The sequence below is a fragment of the Mustela lutreola genome, chromosome 10 (assembly GCF_030435805.1).
Source record: "Mustela lutreola isolate mMusLut2 chromosome 10, mMusLut2.pri, whole genome shotgun sequence".
NCBI classification, from domain to species: Eukaryota; Metazoa; Chordata; class Mammalia; order Carnivora; family Mustelidae; genus Mustela; species Mustela lutreola.
Window position 1 is genome coordinate 32764288 of NC_081299.1, and position 25222 is coordinate 32789509.

Below are 25222 nucleotides of genomic sequence, written 5' to 3' on the forward strand. Positions count from 1 at the left end.
TGCCACTCACCCTGCTTATGCTCTCTCTTTCTCTTTCTGTCAAATAAATAAATTAAATTTTAAAAGAAATTATAATAGCCACAATATATTGAGCATCTCTCATATGCCATGACACGTTACATAATCCCAATAATCCTTGTAACAGCCCTCCCCAAGGTAAGTAGGGCTATTCCCATTTCATGGTTGAGAGAACTTAAAGGGACTTGAACAAAGTGAGAGGCAGAGCTAGGAGTTGTTCTGGGTTTAGTCTGGACTTAGAGCTGATTATGTACATCAGATCAACCCTTTTTTATGTTCAATTAGCTAACATATAGTACATCATTAGTTTTTGATGTACTATTCAATGATTCATTAGTTGCATTGGGGCTCATCACAACACATCATGTCAACTCTAATGAGGATTTATAGAGGGTTTATATAAGGGATTAATTATACCTCCTGGGGGTTACAATATACTCCACACTGAGCACATAAATCACATCCACCTGGAGGTGGTGACTGCGTATGTTCCATCCTGCCCACTGCCTGCACCTGCCACCCCCATGGACTGTGCCTGTGAGAGGGCGTGGGCAGAGTGCAGGCATGTGGTGGGGATGGTAGTAGCACTTGTCAAACTGTGCCTGGGAGGCACAGTTTGCTTCAGAGCATTAGATGATCCCCACCTTTGGGGCAGTAGAACACTGAAAGTGGAAAATTCTGAGCTGTTACACCTTTCTCCAGAGTCGTTGGTGGCTACCCCTTGCCAATGGGGCAATTCCCTAGCAAACCTGGTTGCTTCTCTTTGCTTACTGCTGCCTGACAGGTGAGGTAGGCACCCATCAGCTACCCAGAGCTCTCTTTCTCCCACTGCTCATTTCTTACAGTATTTGCTGCCCCTCTCCTGCCTTTTTCTGCTTTAAACTTTGGTCACCATGTAGTACACATAGGACACACGTTGCCTAAATGCATAACCATCATTAATATGCCACAAATTATGTTAAATTTCATATATATATTCTTTTGAAAAGCTATCTTTTAAAACTTATAACATTAAAATACATGATGTTCTTATACTGAATTACACAAAGGAAAACACGAAGGAAATGATGGGAGTTTTCATTTTTAAGGGTTGAAATGGTTCTCGCACTTGGCACTGAAGCATCTCAGGTGATATAGGGTGGAGCCAAGGAGATTCTGGCTTTGGGTGCTGAATGCATCAGCATTCATCTGTGGACCTGCAGAAACGTCTATCAGGACAAACGTCTATCAGGTGAAGGGGAGAAGCTGTCCTGAGGGAAAACTTTACCCTCTCCTATGTCCTTGCCCAGTCCTGCTAGGAAGTCGACCTAATTCTTAACCATGTCTTTTTTCTATACCCCCAGACAGGAGGAGTTGTAAAAGTTACACTGGGGTTTCAGCATCCATTTTTACTGTTGCCTGTCCCATTCTTTCTAACCCATCTCTTCCTATTAAACACGAGAAAGGTAGATTACTGATAATCAATAATAATCAATAATATTTATTAATATTAATAAATATTAGTTTATTAATAATAAACTAAGAAATTAATTTTTTAAACCTGTTGGTTAATTTAATACATATCTGGCAGTAAATATGAATCCAGAAGGACCAGCAAAGCCCCAGAATACTTTTCTCCAAAATTTAATTAGGGTAGAACTCTGGTGGATCAATGCTTTCCTCTTCAGCTTAAGTGAATGAGTGTTTTTGTCTCTGAATTAAACTAAAAACTTAATTGAAGATTCTGTTGAAACCGAATTCTGAGAAAAAGTAATATCAGTGTTGGTGTCTTCTATTTCTAAATTACATCTAAATACTCAGAAGCTTCCTTTGCCTATAGTTTTGTTATTGGGCCAAATCTATAATGAAATGTTAACTTTTCAAAAGTGAAAAAAAGGGGGGGGCACATTAGCAACTTATATCAGGACAATGAAGATCCTGTAGTATATTCTTCTAACATTTGGTTCCTTTGGTTCAGCTGCCAAACAGCAGTGAGGGCTCGAACACTTCATAAAGCCACTCTTCAAAGGATCCAAGACCAAACAGGAGGTGAAACTTGTTGGTACAGAAAGTTTTCAAGTTGTATCTTCAGGGAAGGATGCTTAAAAACTATAGCTTATTTTTTTCTTTCTTTTCTTTTTTTTTTTTTTTTTAGAATAACACATGTATGTATGTATTTTAACTGATGATTTATTTGGCTTAAGACTTCCCTCTTAGAGCCTGAGTTATCAGTAATATAGAAAACAGCAGAGAACCCTGTATGGAAAGTCAAGAGACAGTGCAAGTACAAGATTTAAATGAGGTAAGACATAAAAAGGTCATTTCCAGTGACAGCTGCTAATTCAGTTCCGGCACACTCCATAAGGATGCTTAAGGATAGCTGAATATAGGCAAAGGGAGAAAATACACCTGCAGGAATGGTAAACCTACATCTTGTGATTGTAATCACTGGTTACAGGTTAGGAAGGAGCCCGGTAAAATATATTTGGGATAGACTAGTGTGTTGAAATTGGAAGGGTATTTAAAGGTACTGCCTTGCAACTGAGTAAACGTGAAAATTCAGAACAACCCAATAACACAAACCACCATTTACAGAGCATCGCTGTTAGTGAGGTGCCCACATGTGCATAGGGATCATTGTCCTCATTTTTCTGATGACAAAACTGAGTCTAAGTTAAGTAACAGACTCAGTTTTCCGCTGTTGGTAAATAGAACAAGACCAGTAAGACTTTTTTTCCCCACAAATCATTCTTGGTTTCCCAAGTGGGAGAGTAGAGACCTATCCATTTCATGCTGTTCCCTAGTGGGGTGGTACAAAGGAGTAGTTAGCTCACCTGACAGGTGTGCTCTGACCAACAAGAAGGGTCCACAGCTTGATGGCAGTAATATGAGAACTGGCTCAGTTCTCAGTCCGTAGCCACCAAATTGCATTTTGGCCTCAACTTAATTTCCTACTAGGTTTTTGTAACAAGAGAAAATATGCTTTGGTAAGTTCAAATAGAGTAGATACTAAAAGTAAGGGCTTATAAGTTAAATTTGGTTTGAATCCCAGTGCTGATCTTGGGAAAAATATCTAATATAGCTGAGCCTCACCTCTGTTCTCTGTTTAAAAAAAAAAAAATATATATATATATATATATATATAATATATAATTATATATTATATATAGAATATAACTTAATTATGTTTATATATTATATAACCTTATGTTTATATAAATATATCATATAACTTAATTATATTTATATATTATTGACTTTACATAAATATTTATATAATATATTATATAGTCTATAACTTAACCATATTTATATATATTATATATATATATAATATATATATATTCCAATTTCGTAGGGGTCCTGGAAAACAAAATGAGATAATGCAAGTAAAGCATGTATCATGATGTCTGACACATAGCAAGTACTAACTAGTAATTACTTTCATTATTATTGCAATTATTATTATCAATTAGTCTGGAAAGATTTTAACAAGACTTTATATCTGATAGCTGCTTAACAAAATACTTTCAAAATCTCACTTCATTCCTACTCTGATGGTTATAATGTATATAATAGAACAGTATCAGCTCCATCTTACAATTGAGGAAGAGGCTTAGAGAGAAAAATGTCTCTTATGAGCTATGGTACCATGAATTACTTTTCCCAGCTTCATATCTCCCCTAGATGACTTTATAATTGAGTTAGGCAGGAAATTACTATTATCAGAATCTACACATGATTTAATTTAAACATGATCATTGTATATAGAATTAATTATATAAAATGCTTTTTGCAGAGTTTGAAAATGAGCCAAGAAAAAATTGAAATATTTGAAAGTGAGTTGTCAGAAGAAAGGAGAAGGCAATTGGCATCTGATTTTACTACTATACAGAAGGCTTTGAAAGTTGAAAGTGAGGTATTTTGCCACTCAGGATGTTATTTCCCTCTTTTTGCATTCCTACTTTAGAGATTTCATGTTACCATTTATTTTGGTTTTCAACTAAATCGTAGCTATAGAATACATGTTTCTGTTAGTAATAATGGGGTGAGTGTCCTTTCCACAAGCTGAGTTCCAGCACCAGCCAAAGAGGGGCCTGAAGTAGCAGGTGTTTGATTATTATGGTGGTCATAGAGTCATGGACTTGTCTCTCCTTTTAAGTGCTTGTCCCAGCATCTTGGAAAGGTCTGTCAGGAGACAACCAGCCTATATTTGGAAGAGAGACCTGGATGTGAGTCCATGGAAGTCTAGATCACCAATTTAGAGGATGTGACACTTAATCAGTTTGCAGGGTAGGTGACAGCCTGTGCAACGCCCCAAATCCCATCCTGATGACCTACAGGAATTTTCAATGCAATGAGGCAGGAAACTGATGCCACTTGCCCTCTTCCGGTGGTTCTGGGTGGCCACTCTCCATTTTCTCTCCTTTTTGCCCCACACCTTCCTCATCAACACTGTCTTCCCTTTCTGATCTCAAGGCTTTGGGAAAATACCAAGTAACTCCTCTCCTAAAGTAAATTTCATATCACCTGTTCCCTTCATAGGGTACCACAGATTCTCAGGTCCCAAAATGTATATTCCATATCATCAGTGTAGAAATTTGATAAGAATCTACATATAAGTGAAATGTTTTCTCTCACAGATATAGAAAAAAAATCAGAGTTGATTAAGTCACTGAATATACTTTTTTAAGTAAGGCAGCATACTCTGTAGTTAAGAACACAGAGTTTGAAGTTGGTCAGACAGGTGAATCTTAGCTTTACCACTTCCTAGCTATGTGAACTTAGGCAGGCCACTTACAATCTCTGAGCCTGTATCAGTAACGGGACTGCATGGGGTTGTCACAAAATTAAAGGCATGGTTGTTCTGTAAAAGGTAACTTAAAAAAAAAGATATATTTTAAAACAGGTAATATAACTAATGCAGGAGTTGCTGAAGAATTTACCTCTCTAGAAGCCTTGCTGAAAGTAGGAATGACTCTAGAAACCCCGTCCTTCAACCTGTGAATGATAGAAACTAGGAATGCTCAGTTTAATTAATTGATTTAGGTAAACTTTAATTATTAAGAAAGTAGTTCTGCCAGAAGAATAAGTTGGAATATTTAAAACAACAAAAGAAATTCTAAGATTCCTATTTAGAAGTATTATACCTTTTATGGGAAAGTCTTATTTTATTTTATTAAATATTTTTATTTCTTAATCAGGGATTGCAAAAATCAAAGTCAGAACTTATATACCTTTACAATGAAATTCAAAGTATTCCAGGGGCATCAGAAAATGGAGACCATTTTTTAGTAAAATATAACCAGCTACAAAGAGAGAACTCTGAATTAGAAACAAAGGTGAGACTGAATTAATTCTTTAAATGTTCAGTGTTTTACTTTATCTTTTATTAGGATAAGATAAAAGGAAATTAATTTTCAGGAAAAGATGACTTGGAAGTTGGCATATCTTTTACTCACATAATCACATATATACAAAATTATATAATTTATAGAATAAATTGCCATATTGTGTAGGTTATAAGCCAATCTGCATCTCTGAATAGACTTCAGTCTTCACTCTTAGGATTATGCTGTTAATTCTTTACTTTAGATCAGTTTCCAAACATTTTAATTTTTAGAGTGCATATTATAATGTAAAAGGTTTACTTAAAAATAGAAATACCAAATGATCCAGCAATTCCACTATCTGGATATATACCCAAAAGAATTGAAAGTAGGTCCTTGAAGAGGTAATTTACACACTCATTTTCATAGCAGCACTATTCACAATAGCTGAAATGTGGAAGTAACCCAAGTGTTTATTGATGGATGAATAGAAAAGCAAATTGTGGTATGTAACACACAATGGAAAGTTATTCAGCCTTAAAAGAGGAGGGAGATCCTGAAGGATGCTACAACATGGACGAATCTTGAGGACATCACACTAAGTGAAATAAGACCATCACAAAAACACACACACTGTATGATTCCAATTATGTGAGATACTTAGAGAAGGCAAAATCATAAAATCAAGAAGTGTAATGGTAGTTTCAGGGGCTGGGGGAGGGGTGAGGGCGAGTTATTGTTTAATAGGTATAGAGTTTGTTTTATAAGATGAAGAGTTCTGGGGATGGTTGATGGTGATGGTCACACAACCCTGTGAATGTATTTAATACCACTGAAGGCACACTTCAGTGTGTAAGGTTAAGATGGTAAATTTTATGTTATGTGTACTTTACTACCACCCCCCCAAAATACAAAACAAACAAAAGTTTACTTAAGTGTCTTCAACCTTAAATATTCAAATCAAAGCATTTTTTTTCCAGTTATACTGAAGGTCAGGTTCATACTTAGAATTAGGAAAATGTTTAAATGTCCTGCCCCCAATACATTCCCCAAGTATAAAAATGGCTACCAGACCACAGTTAGATGGAGAGGTTGCCTGCAGGGTGATTCCTGGAGTCCCACTTATTAACTACTCCTGGCTGTCTTGATTAAAAAGGTAGGGAGGAGTGAAGGCTTGAACACACAACTAAAATATATTGGGTTATATTTTTCATAGCACATGTGAAATGAAGGACTAAGCCCAGGCCTCATTTATCCTCTGTGAAGTTGTTATCCTGAAAGCAGGGTGCAGGCTGCTGAGGGATTGGGACTTGGAGCAAACAGTATATGACCTAGTAATGGAAAGGTCCAGAACACGAGGTTTGCTACCTGGAAAGGGGGATACATGGGGCACAGCCTAAACTAAGCTTTGTTGGAGGACCTTGTCAGCAAAGGGTTGTCATCATGCTGTACAATTAAAGGATCTTGTCTTATGAACTATCTCTGGACAGTGCAACACAGAAGATGAACTGTGGCAACAGGAATATAATGGAAAGACAAGAGATTCAGATCACTATCCTGGTAATCTGGCTCTCCCTTGCTCCCTCTTTTAAAAAGCTTTTTATTCTGAAATAAATTCAGGCTTACAGAAAAGTTATAAAAATCGTACGAAGAATTCCCATGTACCTTCAGTCCTCCAGTATTAGCATGGTGTACCGCATTTGCTTTTTCATTCTCCCTCTATCTTCCCTTCTCCAAAGATACCCTTCTTTAAAACCACACGGATTTATGCATCCTTGTGCCTATGGTAAAAATGGATTCGATTACATAACAACAGCAAAGCATTAAGTTAAATTAGAAGATGACTTCAAATAGGATGTCAATTTATGTTATTTGTCAATAATTATTTAAACATTTAATAGACTCAATGTACTTTCTCATAATTATATATTAGAATATACAAAATAGAATATTTGTCTTCTTACTTTACAGGTCTTGAAGCTTTCACAAGAATTTGAACAATTAAATCATTTTACTGTAGGGAGAAATACTACACCTGCTAATTTAATTGCAAGTGAAAATATCTGTAAAGATCTTGGGTCTAAACTAACAGTTTTGGAAGTAGAGATTCAAAGCCCAAAGGAAGAGAAAGAGGAATTCTGGTAAATTGAGAAAGTCCCATATCACATTAATTATTTGGGGGGAGAGATACACTTACTTTATTTGGCTTGATCGTTGTAAGAATTTGACATTCACTTCTAAATGGTGTGAGTGGAAAAATTAATTATAAGCAAGCATTTCCCCCAAGGAGTTTGTCTTTTATATGTTACTACATTTTTAAATTTTATCTTGCTTTTTAAAATAAATTTATGCATTTTGAGGAAAATTTGGAAAGCATGGAAAAATAAAAGGATTGATAATAACCCTTAGTTTCACTAAGGAAATCTGTTTATGTCCTAATTTAACTATACTCTGCCAAGAGATTTTTTGCTGTTTTTATTTAACATCATATCTGATAATCATTTTGATAACCTTCTCTCTTTTTTATTATGTTATGTTAGTCACCATACAGTTCATCACTAGTTTTTAGTGTACTGTTCCATGATTCATTGTTTGCATATAACACCCAGTGCTCCATGCAACCTGTGCCCTCCTTAATACCCGTCCCCAGGCCCACTCATTCCCCCACCTTCTTCCCTTCTAAAACCCAGTTTGTTTCCCAGAGTCCGTATTCTCTCAATTAGTCTCTCAAGTCCATAGTCTCTCATGGTTTGTTCTTGATAAGCTTCCCTCCCTTCCTTCTTCTTTCCCTCCCTCCCTCCCTCCCTTCCTTCCTTCCTTTTTTTGTTACTCTTGCCCTCAAACTCTTGTATTTCTGCTTTTTCACCAGAAGTATCTTTCACAGAAACTTTTGAGCTTTTGGGCTAATGCATTACTCTGCCACAAAAACGAATAGATGCAATCAAATTTTGTCTGGGCAAAAGCCTCATCTAGATCATCAGAAGGAACAATAGATGGCAATTTTGACTTGTACACCATATACTGAAGGATACATCATCAGTGAATTAGGAAAATATAGTCTAGGTGCAGCCTAAGCTCTATCTTTGTAAACGTTTTAATGTAGAAGGAGGGTTTTTTGTTTTTTTGTTTGTTCGTTTTGGACTGCTGAATTTTATGCCTTCCCAAAAGTTGCTTTTAACTTTAGAATGTGCTCTGAGTCCAAGACTCACAATCATGAAACCTAGTTGCAGAAGTGGGAAAAGCATATTGGAGACATGGTGGGGAACAGGCATGATAGTGGTTACAAGCGTGAAGAGCCAAGAAGCTTGGTCACAGTATTTAGGTTTGCTGTAAGAGAAAGCGGAAGTCTTGTTCTTGAGCACTAGAACAGTGTTTTAAGGGAGATCGTTCTAGTTCTCTAGAAGAGATAAACTGAAGAAGAAAAACAGACCAATTAATCCAGATATGAGCAAACAGCAATTAATCCAGATATGAGCCACAGGTGAAGAGATAGTGACCTAGATTGAGTAGGTGGCAATGGAGTTGAGGTGACCAATCTTCAAGATATTGACATTAATTATCAAAGCCGACTAAAATCCACCCAGCTGACATAGGATCATTGGTAGGGATATTTGCCACAGGGAGGAAGGCTGCGGCCTTAACTCAGTTGGTGGTGGGGAACCTTGCCATTATAAAGATACTAGACTTCTCTCTAAAGAGCTCCTTGTTGCCACCTGTTTCCTTTACTTGGTCCAAATTACTTCCCATCACTGGGACTGTGAGAAGTCTGTGTATCTGCCCTATGCTTCCCTCTCTCCTCTTCTTGGAATGTTTCCTTGTTTACTTATCTCCTGTGCCCTACTTCCCAGGCTCCATTTATCTCAGATCCATTACATAATAATATTTGACAGTAAAATTGCACATCTTCCATGTGCCAGATACTGTAGGGAGATACTGAGGATACAAAATAAGACATAGCTCTTACCTTCATGGTCCGTATAGCCTGCAGGGGGAAGATAGACAATTAAACAGAGCAGTATTGGATACGATGGGAGCACAAAGGAGGTGCCCTGTTCAGGCTAAGAAACCAGAAAATATTCTTTTTTTTTTTTTTAAGATTTTATTTATTTATTTGTCAGAGACAGAGGGAGAGAGAGTGAGTGAGCACAGGCAGACAGAGAGGCAGGCAGAGGCAGAGGGAGAAGCAGGCTCCCTGCCGAGCAAGGAGCCCGACATGGGACTCGATCCCAGGACGCTGGGATCATGACCTGAGCCCAAGGCAGCCGCTTAACCAACTGAGCCACCCAGGCGTCCCCAGAAAATATTCTTAAAGGAAGTAACAGACTGAGTCCTGAAGTATAGATAACCCAGGGCCAAGCAAAAAGTGAGGGAGTAATTTTCAGGGCAGATATGACATGAGCAAGGGAAGGCATGATTTGTTGGAGGAACTCAGTGACCTCGGTGCTGCTATAGCGCAAGAGTGTGAAGAGAAGAAATGGGGAAGGAGACATTGAGAGTGAGGAAGTAGGCAGGGACCCTGTCACGAGGGAACATGAGTTTGGACAGTAGGAATGGGGAAGTTTGGACAGTAGGAAACTCCCTCAGTATTTAGTAACATGGAAGAGACCGAAACAGATTTGCCTGTTCACTTGGCCTGCTGTGTGGGAAATAGATTGTTCATATAGGACTGAAGGTAGTGAAACTAGTTTGGAAGCTGTTGCTATAATCTGGGTGAGAGAGGGTAGTGTTGGTGAGGTTAGAGAAAAGTGGATGGAAGTGGATCAACAAGACTTAGGAACTAAGGAGTATAGGAAGTGAGGAAGAAGGGATGGTAGGCAGGGACTTGGGTGTCAGCAGAGATCAAGGAAGACTTTCAAGTTTCTGGTTTGAAGGTGTCATCCATTGAGTTAGGGAACATAGTTTTGAGGGAGGAGTGAAAGGAGTACAGCTTTTGATATGTTGACTTTGAAGTGTCTTTAGAACAGCCATGCCAAGTGTGAAGCCTGGGCTGGAGGTCAATTTGAAAATCATCAATAAGTAGATGGTAGCAGAAATCCTGTGATGGATGAGATGGTCCTGTAAGTCTCTTGATGAAAGTACCCAAAGGTAGAAATGTAAGGGAAGCCTCTTTATAAGAGACAAAAATAATTATCCCAAAGGTAACTTAGACAAAACAGCCAGAGAAGTAGAAGAAAAGTCAAGGCAGTGTGTGCTACAGAAGCCAGATTAAAGAGTGTTTCTAGAAGAAATAGTAAATAGTGTCATGTATTGCCAAGAAAATAAAGAACAAAAGGTGACTATTGAATTCAGGTTTAAGAATGTGGTTGAAGACTTTATTTAGTAAGAGTTGTTCCAACGAAAGCCAAAAACCAAATGGCTTCCTAGATTGCATCTTATGGGATGGTAAATGGGAGTGAACTGAGGGGTGAGGAGCTCTCTGCAGGGCTCAGAAACTGCCTTTGGAGATGAGGAAAGACTGATGAGTGGGACTGGGAGCCCTCCATCCTTTTCAGCCAGAGAAGACCTACTTTATCTGTTTCATATGTGGAAATCTGTGTAAGATTTTACTTCAAGAAAGGGGCCACAGCTAAAATGTTTGAAAACAACTGCTATTTAGCTGGTCTTCTCCTTTCACGGAAGAGGTCTCTGAGACCAAGAGAACTGAAGTGACTATTTTGGTCACAGTCTCATACTTAGCAAGTTATCATCAAGACTATGGGAGCTCCCAAGTCTCCTAACTCTGAGTCAGAGGTTAGCAGTAAATCTACTCTGGAGAGGACATAGTCACAAATATCTCAAGGGCAAGAAGGTGCTGGGACACTTGGGTTCTAGGTAGTTGCTATGAAAGTGAGCTTTATGGTATTAAAAATACCATTAAGTCTTTGTATAGGTATAACATGGGTAGAAGGGATAAGAATAGAGTCCCATCTGTCTTGTTCTGGACTGTTCCCAGTGTCTAGAACAATGCCTGACACATAGTAGGTGTTTTAAAAATATTGGAGTGAATGAAGTTTTCCTTCTACCCCCACTGTATACTTGCAGTTGAACCCAAATATGGACCTCCGATGTCAGCCCTAAGCTTACAGAGCCCAGCTGATCTCAGCCTGGGTTTGCTTTGTTAGGAAGCGTGGGCCAGAGGAGCTAGTAGCTTCTCTGGACCTTAATGCCTTAATGAGCTATGTATTTTTCTAGCACACTCTCATTCACTATCTCCTTGCATTCTTACTACCTTTATCAAGAATTATTTGATAAATGTTCAAGTTTATTTATGTTTCCAGTTCAACTTGACAGTGAATTTATATCCATTTTTCCTCTTCCTCTAAACTATTTCTTCTCTAGTCCAATTCATTCAGTGAAGAGCCCCCTCCATTCACACAGTTGATCAGACCAAAACCTAAGGAGTCACTGTTGATTCCTTCCCACAACTAAACTGTCACAAATCCTGTCAGTTCCACCATGAAAATAATGAATATTTAATCTGTTTATTTCTACTATATCCACTGCTACTACTCTACTCCATGACACTGGTATCACTCACTTGGACTATCACAATATCTTCTTAACTGACATACCTGCTTCCATAACTCATTACCAGTTCATTCTCTATAGAACAGCCAAAGTCATCTTTTAATAATGCAAGTTGAATGAGATTATTTCTCTCTTACAAACCTTTCAGTGTTTTCCCATTGCACTCAAAATAAAATCTAAACACTTACCATTACCTATAAGGCCTTCCATGACTTAACGTCTGTCCATCTCCTCAATTTCATCACTGTACCATTCTCTGCCTTGTTATCATGCAGTCTTTCAGAGCCTCTAGCCCTTAAAGCACTTTCCTGCTTTAGGAATTTTGCATTGAAAAGCTGTTCCTGCCCAGAATGCCCCTCCCCCAGGTTTTCATGGGGCTAACTCCTTTGCACCTTCTCAGAGAGGTTATCAGTAAATATCACATATGGGGAAATCCTAGCTCCTGCTCTACCATGTCACCTTATTTGTGACTTATTATTTAATTATCTTGTTTACTTGTTTGTTGTTTGTCTTCATATTCCTCCTATGGGTGTGTGCTCTCTGAGAGCAAGGACCTGGCTCTCTTGATCATCATTAACTTTTTAGCACATAGAACAGTGATTGGCAGGGTGTCTGGGTGGCTCAGTCATTTGAGCATCTGACTCTTGATTTTGACTCCGGTCATGTTCTCAGGGTTGTGGGATTGAGCTCCACATCTGGCTCTCTGCTCGGTGGGGAGTCTACTTGAGATTCTTTCCCTCTGCCCCTCCCCCAGCTCACAGGCTCTCTCTCTTTTTCTCTCCAAAATAAATAAATAAGTCTTGAAAAAAAAAAAAAGAACAACGCTTGACATGTAGTTGATATTCAATAAATTTTTGATGAAAAAATGAATAAATGAATCTTTTCTTTTCCTTCCTCTCTGGAAACAGAGTTCTATTGCTACCCATCCCTATTCTGTTCTATTAGGCTTGAATTCATTTTAATCACACATTATACTTGTAGGTTTCCAAAATGTTGTCCCATTTTACTTCATAAGATCCCAGCAATCTTATGAGTAAGGCAACTCAAGAGACTAAGACTCTGAGAAATTGTGCCTTGCCAAAGGTTATGTGAATAGTAGGTAGAAGATCCAGGACCAGGACTCACAGCTTCTACTGCATCACAGTCTCTTTCCTGAATCTCTCTATGTGTTCAAGACTATGTATCTACGTTGCTAGAAAAAGAACAGGGTCGGGGTGCTCCCTAGGCACCTCCTACCAGCTGAAACCTGGTGACAGTTGCACACTTATAGCATGACATAAAAAATCACAGAAGGGGTGAGTTTCGGTCAGAAGTGGGCAACAGATCCTTTCAAATAAAGATTAAGAACCAGAGGGGTGAGTGGAGATGGGTGAAACAGGTGATGGGGTTTGAGGAGTGCACTCGTGATGTGATGAGCACTGGGTGTTGTATGGAAGGGCCAAATCACTCTACTGTACACTTGAAACTAATATAGTATATGTTAACTAATGGATTAAAGCAAAAAGTTTAATAAAACATAAAAGAAAGATGTTCCTGGGGCAGGGGGGAAATAGGTCTGTGTTAGAGGAGAAATTTGAGAGCCATGGTGAGTTTTCCAGGCCCTAAAGTACAGGTGTGCAGGACTGAAAGACATGTTCTCAGCAACATGTCATTTCTGGCTGGTGGTCTCCTTTTGCCCATACACCTTTTATGTTATTATCATTATCATTATCGTCATTACTACAACTGCTACTACTACTACATAAAAGTAATATATAGTAGTATGTACTACTTTTAAAAAATCTGTTTAGTTTACCCTTTGTTTCTAAATTGCACATTTTCTCTGTGTCTTTTGAAAGAATAAAGCCTATTCTCTCTGGAGGGCATTTATTTAAAGGATAATTGTCCTCATGTATCAAGAGCACTTTAAATTCCCATATTCCACGATATTACTAATTCTCCTTAATCAACTAACGAATTCATGTGAATGCTGTTAATTTCTTCAGTCATTTAATGAAGATGTAAAATCTCATCAGCCCCAGGATTGTGCCCTAGAGAGCACTTGCTTATCATCCCTCCAAGTCAGAGAAGACTTACTGACTGCCTTGCTCTCAATATAGCTTTACAGGCACATCTCATAGACCCACCTGAGAGGAAGACCATTTAAACTTTATCTTTGAACTATAGAAACAAAATGAAGGCTAATTTTTTTCTGTGTCAACATGGCCGCTATGCAATTATAGAAGGAATTTACATTAGGTCTGGCTAAGTTTACTCTTTATAACGTTATTTACCCTTCTAAATGTAACAAATCAAGCAACCTGCATATGTATGAAGCCTACATGACCAGTTCTTATTTGCCATTTTTTTAAAAGAAAGCTTTTTATTTTTAGGTACTTGTAGATTCACATGCAAACGGTTTTAAGAAATAATGGAGAGGTCCCGTGTACCTTTTATCAGTTTCCCCCATTGGTAACATCTTATAAAATTATAGTATAAAATCATAGCCTGAATATTGACATTGCTATAGTCAAGGTACAGAACATTTCCATCACCACAGAGATCCCTCATGTTGCTCTTTTATAGACCCTCCCTCCCAACACTCCCCCTATCTCACCCACTTCTTAACTCTAAGCCCTATTCTAATTCAAATTAGTCTATTCTCCATTTCTGTAAGTTTTTCATTTCAAGAGTGTTATAGAAATATAACAGAATATGTAATCTTTTGGGGCCTGCCTTTTTTTCACTCAACATAATTCTCTGGAGATTCGTCTAGATTTCTGAATCAATTGGGTCCTTTTGACTATTGTATAGTATTCCATAGTATGGCTGTTCCACTGTTTAACTGTTCATCCATTGAAAAACATCCTGTTCATTTCTAGTTTGGAATGTTTTGAATAAAGCTTCTATAAATATTTGAATTTTTATATGAACATGATTGTTCATTTCTCTGGGATAAAAGTGCAATTTCTGGGTCACATGGTAACTATGTGTTTAGGGTTTTTTTGTTGCTTTCAAGACACTGCTAAACTGATTTTCTCCAGTGGCTGTATCATTTCTACATTCCCACTAGCAATATGGGAGTGATCCAGTTTCTCCACATCTTCTCTAGCATTTGGTATTGTCACTTGTAAATTTGTAATGTCACTTGTCATTCTCATAGGTGTATAGTGGTATCTCATTGTAGCTTTAATCAGCATTTTCCTGAAAGCTAATAATGTTGTGTATCTTTTGATGTGCTTATTTCATCTGTCTGTCCTCTTTAGTGAAGTCTCCTTTTGTGTCTTTGCCTATTTTCTAACGGGTTTGTTTTCTCACTGTTAAGTTTTGAGAGTTCTTTATGAATTCTAATATTAGTCCTTTGTCAGGTATGTGATTTGCAAATATTTTTTGCCAGTCCATAGCTTGTTGTTCTCCCTCTTACGAGAATTTTCTCAACGTGGAGTTTTTCATTTTGATGACATATCAGTCTTTGCTTTTATGGTTCATATTTTTAGTGTTAGGTCTCAGAACTCTGCTTAACTTTAAATCTTGAAGACACTCCTTGTTTTATGTATACTTTTATAATTTAAATCCATTTTGCATTTGAGTTTTTATTTTGATTATTGTACTTTTCAGTTCTAAAATTTGCATTTTGTTCTTCCTTATATTTTCTATTTCTGTGCCAAGACTTTCTAGTTCTTTTCTGAGACTTTGCGTGTTTTCATGTGTTTCAACTGTGTTCATAAGTGCTCATCAAAACATTTTTATGATGGCTGATTAAAAATCTTTGTCAGATAATTCTGACATGTTGGTTTTATTATCTATTTTTACCTTTTCTCATTTTCCTGGGTGTTGGTATGAGGAGTAATTTTAGATTAAAATCTGAGTATTTGGGGTATTATGAGACTCTAGGTCTTATTTAAACCTTCAGTTTAACTGGCTTCTTCTAACTCTGGCAGGGGGAATAGGAGGGTGCTGTCTCATTACTACCCCAGGTTGGGGGTACAAGTTGAGCTTCCCCACTCTAACTCCATGGGCTCCTCATTACTGCTGGTGAGGATGAGAGGCCTCTGCTTATAGTGCTCTGGCTGTGAGAGGGAGGAGTGCCCTGTTATTGCTATCCACTGGGTCTCCGTGATACCACACGGAGATGTGTAAGGGTGGTCTTGTTAGTGAAAGTCTTTACTCTCCATTAGGCCTCATCTGACACCAGCCCAGAGGAAAAGGAGCAAGGTGTCTCATCACTGCCAGGTGCAGGTGAAAGTCCAGACTCCCCGTGTCTATTGCTGCCTGGCAGGGATGAAAGTCAATGTTCCCTGTTGACTTGTGACACCACCCCAACAGGGGTGCCTCATTATAGCCTGGTAAAGGTGGAAGTATAGGCTCCTGACCTTGGCTGACATGGGTTGGGGGAGCATAGATTTTTCCTGTGGTGTTTGGTTAGAGTAAAGCAGTTAAAACCCAGGAAGCCCACAGTCATGTTACTCCTCAGGTCCTGAGTACCCTAGTTGGTCTGCCTTCTCTCTAACTTTCAGAGTCTTCTTATGCTGGTTTTATATATAATGCCCAGGTTTTTAGTTGCACTTGGCTGGAGAAACAGGAAAAAGTAGGTTTATTCCATCTTCCTGGAAGCAGAGGTTAGTTTTTCCATTTTAAAAATTATGAAGTAGGGTGCCTGGGCAGCTCAGTGGGTTGAGCCGCTGCCTTTGGCTCAGGTCATGATCTCAGGGTCCTGGGATCGAGTCCTGCATCGGGCTCTCTGCTCAGCAAGGAGCCTGCTTCCTCCTCTCTCTCTGTCTGCCTTCCTCTCTGCCTACTTGTGATCTCTTTCTCTGTCAAATAAATAAATAAATCTTTAAAAAAAATTATGAAGTATATGTTTGCATTTTCCCCAGTCTTCCAAGTGTATTTGGCTACCGCTGGGAGTAGGAAAAGCAAAAAAGTTCATGGAAGATAGAAAAAAATCATTGTTATTTTTATCAGAAATTTATTTTTAAAGGATTTTAGTCTTTATTTCATATTGTCTGGGGGGGGGGGGGCGGTGACCCTGCCTAAGATTCTCTCTCTCTCTCTCCATTTGCCCCTCCCGTTTTTTCCCTCTCACATTCTCTCTCTCTAAACAACAAAAACAAAAACAAAAAAACGTGCTGAATTCAAAATAAAATATTTAATTCTTTTTTTGTCCTTGCCAAAAGAATTTAAAAAGGGAAAAAAAACTCCCTAGCCATAATTTTTCCCCTCTTCCTTTCCAGTTTTTTCTATATATACATTTCCCATGGTATTATGTATGTTTATACACATACATATACATTTATATAGTTTATTGTTCTGCCATTTTATTTTAATAAGTATTTTTCATGTTGATGAATATCTTTATACCACTTTCAATTTGATTTATCTTTAATTCTTTTAGCCATTTCTGTGTCTCCATTTAATCACTGTTTTAAATAGCATGCTTATGAGCATTATTATACATTCAGCTCTTTTCATCTTATGAATTATTCCATTGCAGTAAATTCATTGGTATTCAATTATTCAGTCAAAGCTTCTGAACATTTTTATGGCTCTTGATCTGTATTGCCAAACTGCCTTCTTGAAGAATTTGAGCACCAACTATAATTGGTGAAGCAACGCTATCTCAGCTCCGTGGTAGCTAAACAAATTTAAAATGAACAAATAAAAATAAACTCAGCATATTTGTGTCATCCACACTGCCTGACCAGTGGAGGTACATTCCCTCCCCTTGGCTTCTGTGGCTCACAGTCTCTTGGTTTTCCTCCTCCCTCTGGCTTCTCAGCCTCCTCTCCAGGTTCTCCTTCCTCTGCTTGTTCCTTACGAGTCTTCAGACATCTGTCTAGAATGGTCTTCTCACCTTCTCCCTTCTCCTTGGCTCCTGTTACCAGATCCTGAGGTTGCTGCTCACATTCTTCTGCATGTTCACCAGAGTCAACTCCGCAATCCATATCCACATTCCCACTTCTTGGTCTATCACCCACTTGCCTATTTGCCACAGACAGAAACCCAGGTGTCATCCATTATACCTTATTCTTCCTCTTCTGCCACATCAAATTCATGACAAATCTTATCAATTTTGTCTTGTAAATATCTCTAGAATCCACTGCTTGTTTCCATCCCCACATCCTGTTCTAGGCATCATTGTTAATCGCATCAATCACTAACCATCTCCGGTTTCCCCACTCCGTGACATCCAGATGGTCTTTCTAAAGAACATTCTCTCTTTCACCTCTAGGCTTTTAGGCATTTTGTTCGTTAAGTCATCCTGGAGCACCAGGATTTATTTTTCTCTGTTCCCATCTATACCAGCACCTTCACCCTAACATACCCACACACACATGCTAGTATGCACACACTGGTACCTTTATGTTTGCTTGGTTTGTGCCTAGTCATCCATCAGGTCTCAGATTACTTACTACGAGTGTAATCTACTCCCTTAATATCCTTATTTCTCACCAAATTGTAAGCCCTCTAGGGCAGGGATTGTGTCCTACTGTAGTCCCAGTGCCTGCCAAAGTGCCTGGAGCTCATTGAGTAATTAAAAAATCTTTATAAGCTGTGTCTGCCCAGTGCCATACTTAATGTTGAAAAAGTGAAAAGTTCCCTTAAACTGGTTGATTTGGTATAAACGAAACTCTCTGATGGGTCATCTCCCTGAATGTGAGTAAAAAAATATGACTCATTTGTTTTAAAAATTTCTGTATAAGAGTAAGAGAACTATTCTGCTACAGAATTCAAGTTGAAAGATTTGCTTGTAGTACTTGTTGATTTTTGGAGGGAGGGGTCCATATTCTGCTACTATAATGAGAATTTTGACAGTTTTCTGTTGTTATATTTGTACCAAGTCCTGAACAAGGAGAAAGTAAGCAGAAGGAAATTGCAGAGGAGTCAGTAAATGAGGGCACTTTGCCAGGAGAGAGGCAGAAGGAGGAGGACTCACAACAGAACCAAAATATGGAGGGTGAAGGACAGCAGTTGATCTTGAAGCCTGAGGAAATCAAGAGGCTTAGAGAAGAGCTGAATCGTATAAATCAAAGCCTCCTGCAATCTCAGAGCTCAGGGGATAGTTCAGATGACAATAGTGCCAAGGTAGGTGCTGTACACACGTACTCTGATTAGGTCCATTTCCTCTGGCCAGCTGTGGATGTAAGTACCATTTTTATATCAACATTCATGAAAGTTGTTAAGCAAGATCATCACCATGTCCTGAGTGGTAATTAAACAGTCAACAGAAACACTTTGTTCTAAAGGGTTCTTGGGCTCCAGTTAGGCTCAGCAGGAAGAAATGCCGATTGGTCCTTAACATCTCCCACAGGGAGGCAGGGTAGCCATATTTTCTATTCATCAGTGCCTGGCTTAGAATTACAAAATAGCTAGTTTGGGTGGGTAAAAGACCACAGACATGGAATTGATTTGAGTTTGGCTTTTGCTACTTACTCAAGATCTGCCTGCTGGAGAAATGCCGGGAGTGACTCCCAACCATGCCTTAGCTCTTATACCTCAATTTTGCAGGTTCCCCCTAGTACAAATTAAGATTTCTGTACACATGCCTTTCTAGGAATTATTTTGAGATCCACAGAGGGAGGCCTTTGTACACATACATAGGCCAACTTCAAAAGACTGATAATACACATTTAAAAATGGCTTCAAATATACACAGGAAAAAAAGGCAGAGTAATAGTAAAGGAAGTCAAAAGTACATTTGAAAAGAAATGCAAATATAGGGTCTGAAAACAAGGCAAGTCACAGTAAAAGGAAAATAGATCCCTGAAAGGAGATTCACACACGTTTGAAAGAGAAGGGAGCCATTGCATTTATTGAGAAGACCAAAGGGGGTATGACATCCAATGTTCAAAAAAAGGTTAATTTTAAATCCCCCAGGCAGTCCCTTTATTGGGCAGTGAGCAGCATAGAGGCTTGGGCAGAGGATGGACACTGTGGTCACATAGATTATAAAATCTTGGTTTAAGAGCTTAAAATGATCAATTTACTCTCCAACAATGAGTTGGAGAGTATGACAATTAACACCCGGGTTCATTTATTAATTTTATTTAATGTACCCTTTCTCATTATTTGAAGAATCATCTCTCAATACACAGGAGGGAGGTGAAAAATGATTAAATATATAAAAATTATGTGGGTCATCTGGGAGAAGAGCCACTTTGTAAAAGGACAAATGGTCCTTAAACCACATAGCCTCTAGGGTTTCACTGAATTCTTATAGAGTTCAGTAATTTTGCTCCATAGTAATGACTTTGAATGAGTGAAAGAAGGGTAATTTGCTCTTACTCGTTTATCTGAGTATTTATGAACTTCCAGGACCTGTGTTGGGCCCCTGTGTTTTAGCAGGAAACAAGATAGATGTGGGCCTTTTGGGAAAAAATAACATATTTATATTTTGAACTTTACATGTCCCAAAGCAGTATCTCTCTCTCTCTCTCTCTCTCTCTCTCTCTCTCACACACACACACACACACACACACACACACACACAATTTCACTTCTTTAAGCAGGCAAAGGAGAAAAGACATTTTAGACAAGTTTTGTTTGTTTCCAGGGTTCTGTACAATGATAATTTCAGAAACTTTCTCTGTGTAGAGGGTCCTTTGATGTACTGGTGGCTAGAAATTGTTCTGCCTTTTAGTTCTTGTGTATGTGAAGTTTTGGGTCTTCACCCTTCTTGTCCCATTAGTGTCTAGTGCCTACCTCCTTTTTGCTCTATTGTTTTAATCTAACATACACATTTAAGCAACTGTGGCTTAAGACCAGATGTCAAACTCTAAAGAATGCTTATAGATGGCAAATACATAGAAAAAGAACTGTGAGCTCCTCTTTTATGAGTAAGTAGGTGAGCTCTATTGCTCTTATGTATTTGTGACATCATTTGTGGGGGGCTGATCACCTTTGGTGCCTTAATTTCTGCTGTTCAACAGCATTCCAGGTAAGGTTGTAAGAGCTGAATTCAAGATTTTTACTTCCACAATGTTTGTGAAACAAACTGTAATCATCATTAATTAGCTTAATTTTATAGGTTTAAAAATCTAGCTTCATGTTTTTCCATGACATCATTGAATATTTGCTCTGTTCCAGGCACTACACTAAATACCTTGTATATATTAAGCAACACAACAAGGCAGGATGGTGTTGTTGCCACTTTACAAATGAGGAAACTGAGGCTTTAGAGAGGTTAAATAATTTTCCTAAAATGACACGTTGCGGTGGAACCTGGGTCTGTCTACTCTAGAACTTGACCTGTCATTTGCCTCCCCTTGCTGAGAAAGTCAAAGAAAGCATACAGTTCTCCTGTAAAGCTAATTTCCTAAGGAAGGCTGGCAAGCCATCTTCCAAAAGCCCTCCCAAGGTGTCTGTTATTGATTATCTTGATGAATTTATTTGAGGTTTGGTCCTTAGGCTCACAGGCTCTAAAACTTGATGCATTAGTCCCCCTAGAATAGATCTGTATCTTGGGGATGAATTCATATTAAGCCAAACTTTCAAGACTATTGGCTAAAACCAAAATGTCAGTTAGTTATTATCTGTAATAACTAGTTATAAATAGCACTTGAACAGGTTTAAATGAACACATGTTTACCTATAGAGAGCTCAGAAGGAAACTCAAATTTGAAGGTTGTTTGATGAGTAGGGAGTCCAAATAAGTGGACTTGGTTTGATGCTTGACATCTTTGCAAGCCGGATAGCCTGTTCCATCCACACCCACTGAATGAGAGTATCAAAGGCTCATAGGCTTTAATTGTTTCCACAAAAGGAATGATCTTGTCATCGGGACCAGTATATGGATTTGGTTCATATTAAATTTTTATTGTGTGAAGATAATATTTGAAAATATTAAAAGCTAGATCTTAAGCCTATAAAATTAAGATAATTAATGCTGGTTCCAATTTGTTTCATTTTCATTCTTAAGGAATTATGAATTGAGGAGACATTGTGTATGGGTCATCTGGTCTTATGCCTTTAATTTGCAGATGAGTCAGCTGAGACTTGGAGAAGTAATTGGCTTAATAAATCTGTTGATTGGTCAAGAAAGGAAGCTAAGTACTTTACTTTGCAGTTCTACATGGTTCCTAGTAGCCTGAGTGAGTTTAAATGTCTCTGTAATAACCTTCTGCCAGGAAGCCATTTACATGTGGGGAAAATAGAGACCCTTTTCTTTGGCCACTTGACTGGTTGCCTGGTAGCTTCTTTACTAGTTAGTTGCCTTTCATGCAAAATAATTTGCATTTCTGCTCGGGCTAAGTGACTTGACTAGAAAACGTAGGCCAGAAGAACTTTTGTTCTGGCTTTTCTCATCTTCAAAACAGGTTAAAAATTTCTGTACATTGGTATTAAGGGGGTGCTTTTGTTGTATATGTCTGTTTGGGCGTGTTCAGTGGCCATATGGGCTGCTTGTTATCCATTGATTATTAAAAGCTGCTGTCTGATAATTAAATAAGAAGCTACATTGGTGATCAAGGACTTCCAGGTTTCAGGGAATTCTTGTTTTCAGATTGAACCAGAAGGCAGTTAAAGCTGGGTAGCACCCACAGTCCTAGGTCATGTTACTGAGTATTTATTGTATGCCAGGCATCATGCTAAGTGCTGGCATGCATTATCTTACATACCTTTTACTCCATCCAGCAGTTATCATTATTATCCCCATTTTCAGATGAAGGAAATAAAAAGCAGAGAAACTAACTTCTTCAAGATAGATTCAGGACTGGGACGCCTGGGTGGCTCAGTTGGTTGGACGACTGCCTTCAGCTCAGGTCATGATCCCGGAGTCCCGGGATCGAGTCCCACATCGGGCTCCCAGCTCCATGGGGAGTCTGCTTCTCTCTCTGACCTTCTCCTCGCTCATGCTCTCTTTCACTGTCTCTCTCTCAATAAATAAATAAAATCTTAAAAAAAAAAAAAAAAGATAGATTCAGGGCTGAAACTAATTCCAAAGCTAGGGTTCTTAATAATTACATTATAATTCCATTAAAGAATTTTTTCTAGAGATCTTAGACACTTGAAGCTCTAGGATAAGCAAACTGGATTTAGACTGCCTTCTTGACTAAGTCAAGATAGGAGTTAAAGGGCTTTATAGGACTCGGGGAATTCTGTGTTACAATTCTGTTGTAAGCAAGAAAGAGCTGGACTAATGACATGGGATTTCCAGAAAGTCATGGGCAGGAAGGACCCTGGACCAGGACTCAGGAAACTCTAAATATATGTTATCTATTGAATTGGGTAAGGTTGAATTCTTTATCTACATAGTACACCCATGTGAGACTACCTTTTAGAAAACCCCATGATTCCTCCTTTGATCAAGGTGCTTTTATTGCCCTGGAGACCTGCAGGATAGTGTGTGGTTGTATAGTAACTGAAGAAGAATCATGTGAAAGTAACAGGAAAGCAATGAGGAAGACCGGGAATTTAAGATCTTCTGCTAAATGTTCTCTTTCTTTTTGCCAACAGATACCACACACACACACACACACACACACACACACACACACAATGCGTACACATTTACACTTTCCTTCTTCACATATTGGCTCTTTGAACTCCCCATTTAAAGCATGTTTTACTCTAAAATGATCCATGTTTCTCTTTCCCTTCATTCATAAGAAAAGAAAGTTAATTGTCTATGCTTAACTGCTTTGCTCAAATAATTTCATGGATATTTTCACTCTAAAATAACGGGAGTTAAATTATGCGAACAAGTACCAAATGGCCATAAGTATAAAAGAGAGTAATTTGCTGGAGGTAAGCCAACTCCCAAGAATATTTACATGTGAAAAGTTCTGACATTTCTGCTTCTGAGAGCTGGAACCCATGTTTTACCAATATTCTTTCAAATTGCCCATGTTTCTCTTTTAAAATGTTTGTTTAGTGTCCATCATCTGGAGAGAAGGTGAAATACCAGCAGCAAGATGGTGTAGACCAGCTTCGTCAGAATTTGCACCGGCTCCAGATTCTGTGTAACTCGGCTGAAAATGAGCTCCGGTATGAGCGAGGAAAGAACCTGGACTTGAAACAGCATAATAGCTTACTTCAGGAAGAAAGCCTTAAGGTGATTCTTGGGGCATACCCTGGATCGGAGGGTCTCAGTTGCTAATTAGCCCTAGAGATAAACGCGTTCTCATTCCCCAGCTGCATAATTGTGGTAGGACCCCCAGATGTGTGGGCGATGTGAGCTCTCTGATAACTCACTCTGACTCTGCCCCACCAAGAAGGCTCACAGTTCAGTTGTTTCCCTGCTGCTGAAGTTGTGTGTATACTGTCAACTTATAAAGGAGACAAACTTTTTAAAGTTACACAATCTTTTGAAATCACTAGCTAAAACTTTTAACACTTAACTAAATTTGAATGACCTGATCCCAAACGCTGAAGGTCCTGCCCTAGTTCTATCTATAGACTTATTTATCCCTAAGAGCTGTATCCATTATTATTGATTGAATCAAATATCAGCTGCACCAAGGTACAATTCATAGGAGGGCAAACTTATTCTATCAGAAAGTTAGGAGGACATCTCCCAAACATGCTTGTTCTAAAATAATCTATGTAGAACTGCCAGCCACAGAGTTCATCTAAATTTTATGAACCACATGAATATTCAAACTGAACCATCATATAAAAATAGTGCTTCCTTTTAATTGAGGTTCAATTCTGTAAGCATGTATTAGGGACCTAGTTTTCTAGAAGTCCCTATCTTAACTTATAAGTTATAACTTATAAGTTCTGGAATTCAGCATTCAACAAATATGTACAAGGCATTGGTCATAATCCAGGCTGGCAATCTTGTTGATACTGAGGGTTTAACCATAGGTAAAACCAATAAAGTGCTTATCCTCTGGTCAGTAGGAGTCCATGGGTCAAACTCTGCCTGCCTCTTGTTTTTGTAAATAAAGCTTTATTGGCACACAGCCTCACCTGTTTGTTTACATATTATGGATGGCTGCTTTTGTACTGTAATAGCAGATCTGAGTAGTTCTGACAGAGACCATGTGGCCCACAAAGGCTAAAACATATACTCTCTGGCCCTTTATAGGAAAATTCGTCATACCTGGTGTAGCGGGAACAAGGTACCTTCTTCAAAAAGTGACCTAAAAAGAGATTAAGAATGGTTCCTCCTTTTTAGGAGCTCACAACACAGTGGGGGAGATACAGAGGAAAATAAGTAGTCATTTACGTCAAACTTGAAGGGAGGCCCTTCTAGAGAGTCCTAGTATTCCAGGATTATTTGAAGAAACAGCTTCCTTATTCCTCACCCTTCATGATTTTTTGAATACTGACCATATTCCCTCAAGCCTTTGTAGTAGTAAATTAAATTCCAAATCTTGATCATATTTCCTTGTAAGACAGCATTTCACTTTTCCTTTTAAACACATTTCTGAGATAATTTTCACTGTCTAACTCTGAACATATTC

The 25222-nt window shown here is 38.4% G+C and overlaps 1 protein-coding gene across 1 annotated transcript in view; it reads left to right on the forward strand.

Moving 5' to 3' along the window:
• Window positions 1-698: 698 nt before the first annotated feature.
• The window catches only part of CCDC30 (coiled-coil domain containing 30), a 63837-nt gene continuing 39313 nt past the window's right edge, over window positions 699-25222 (forward strand). Inside the window, 7 exon segments of the mRNA XM_059138504.1 lie at window positions 699-802; window positions 2153-2299; window positions 3797-3916; window positions 5202-5339; window positions 7299-7468; window positions 18656-18899; window positions 23686-23865. Coding sequence (XP_058994487.1) covers window positions 2258-2299; window positions 3797-3916; window positions 5202-5339; window positions 7299-7468; window positions 18656-18899; window positions 23686-23865 — 894 coding nt within the window. The 5' untranslated portion in view covers window positions 699-802; window positions 2153-2257.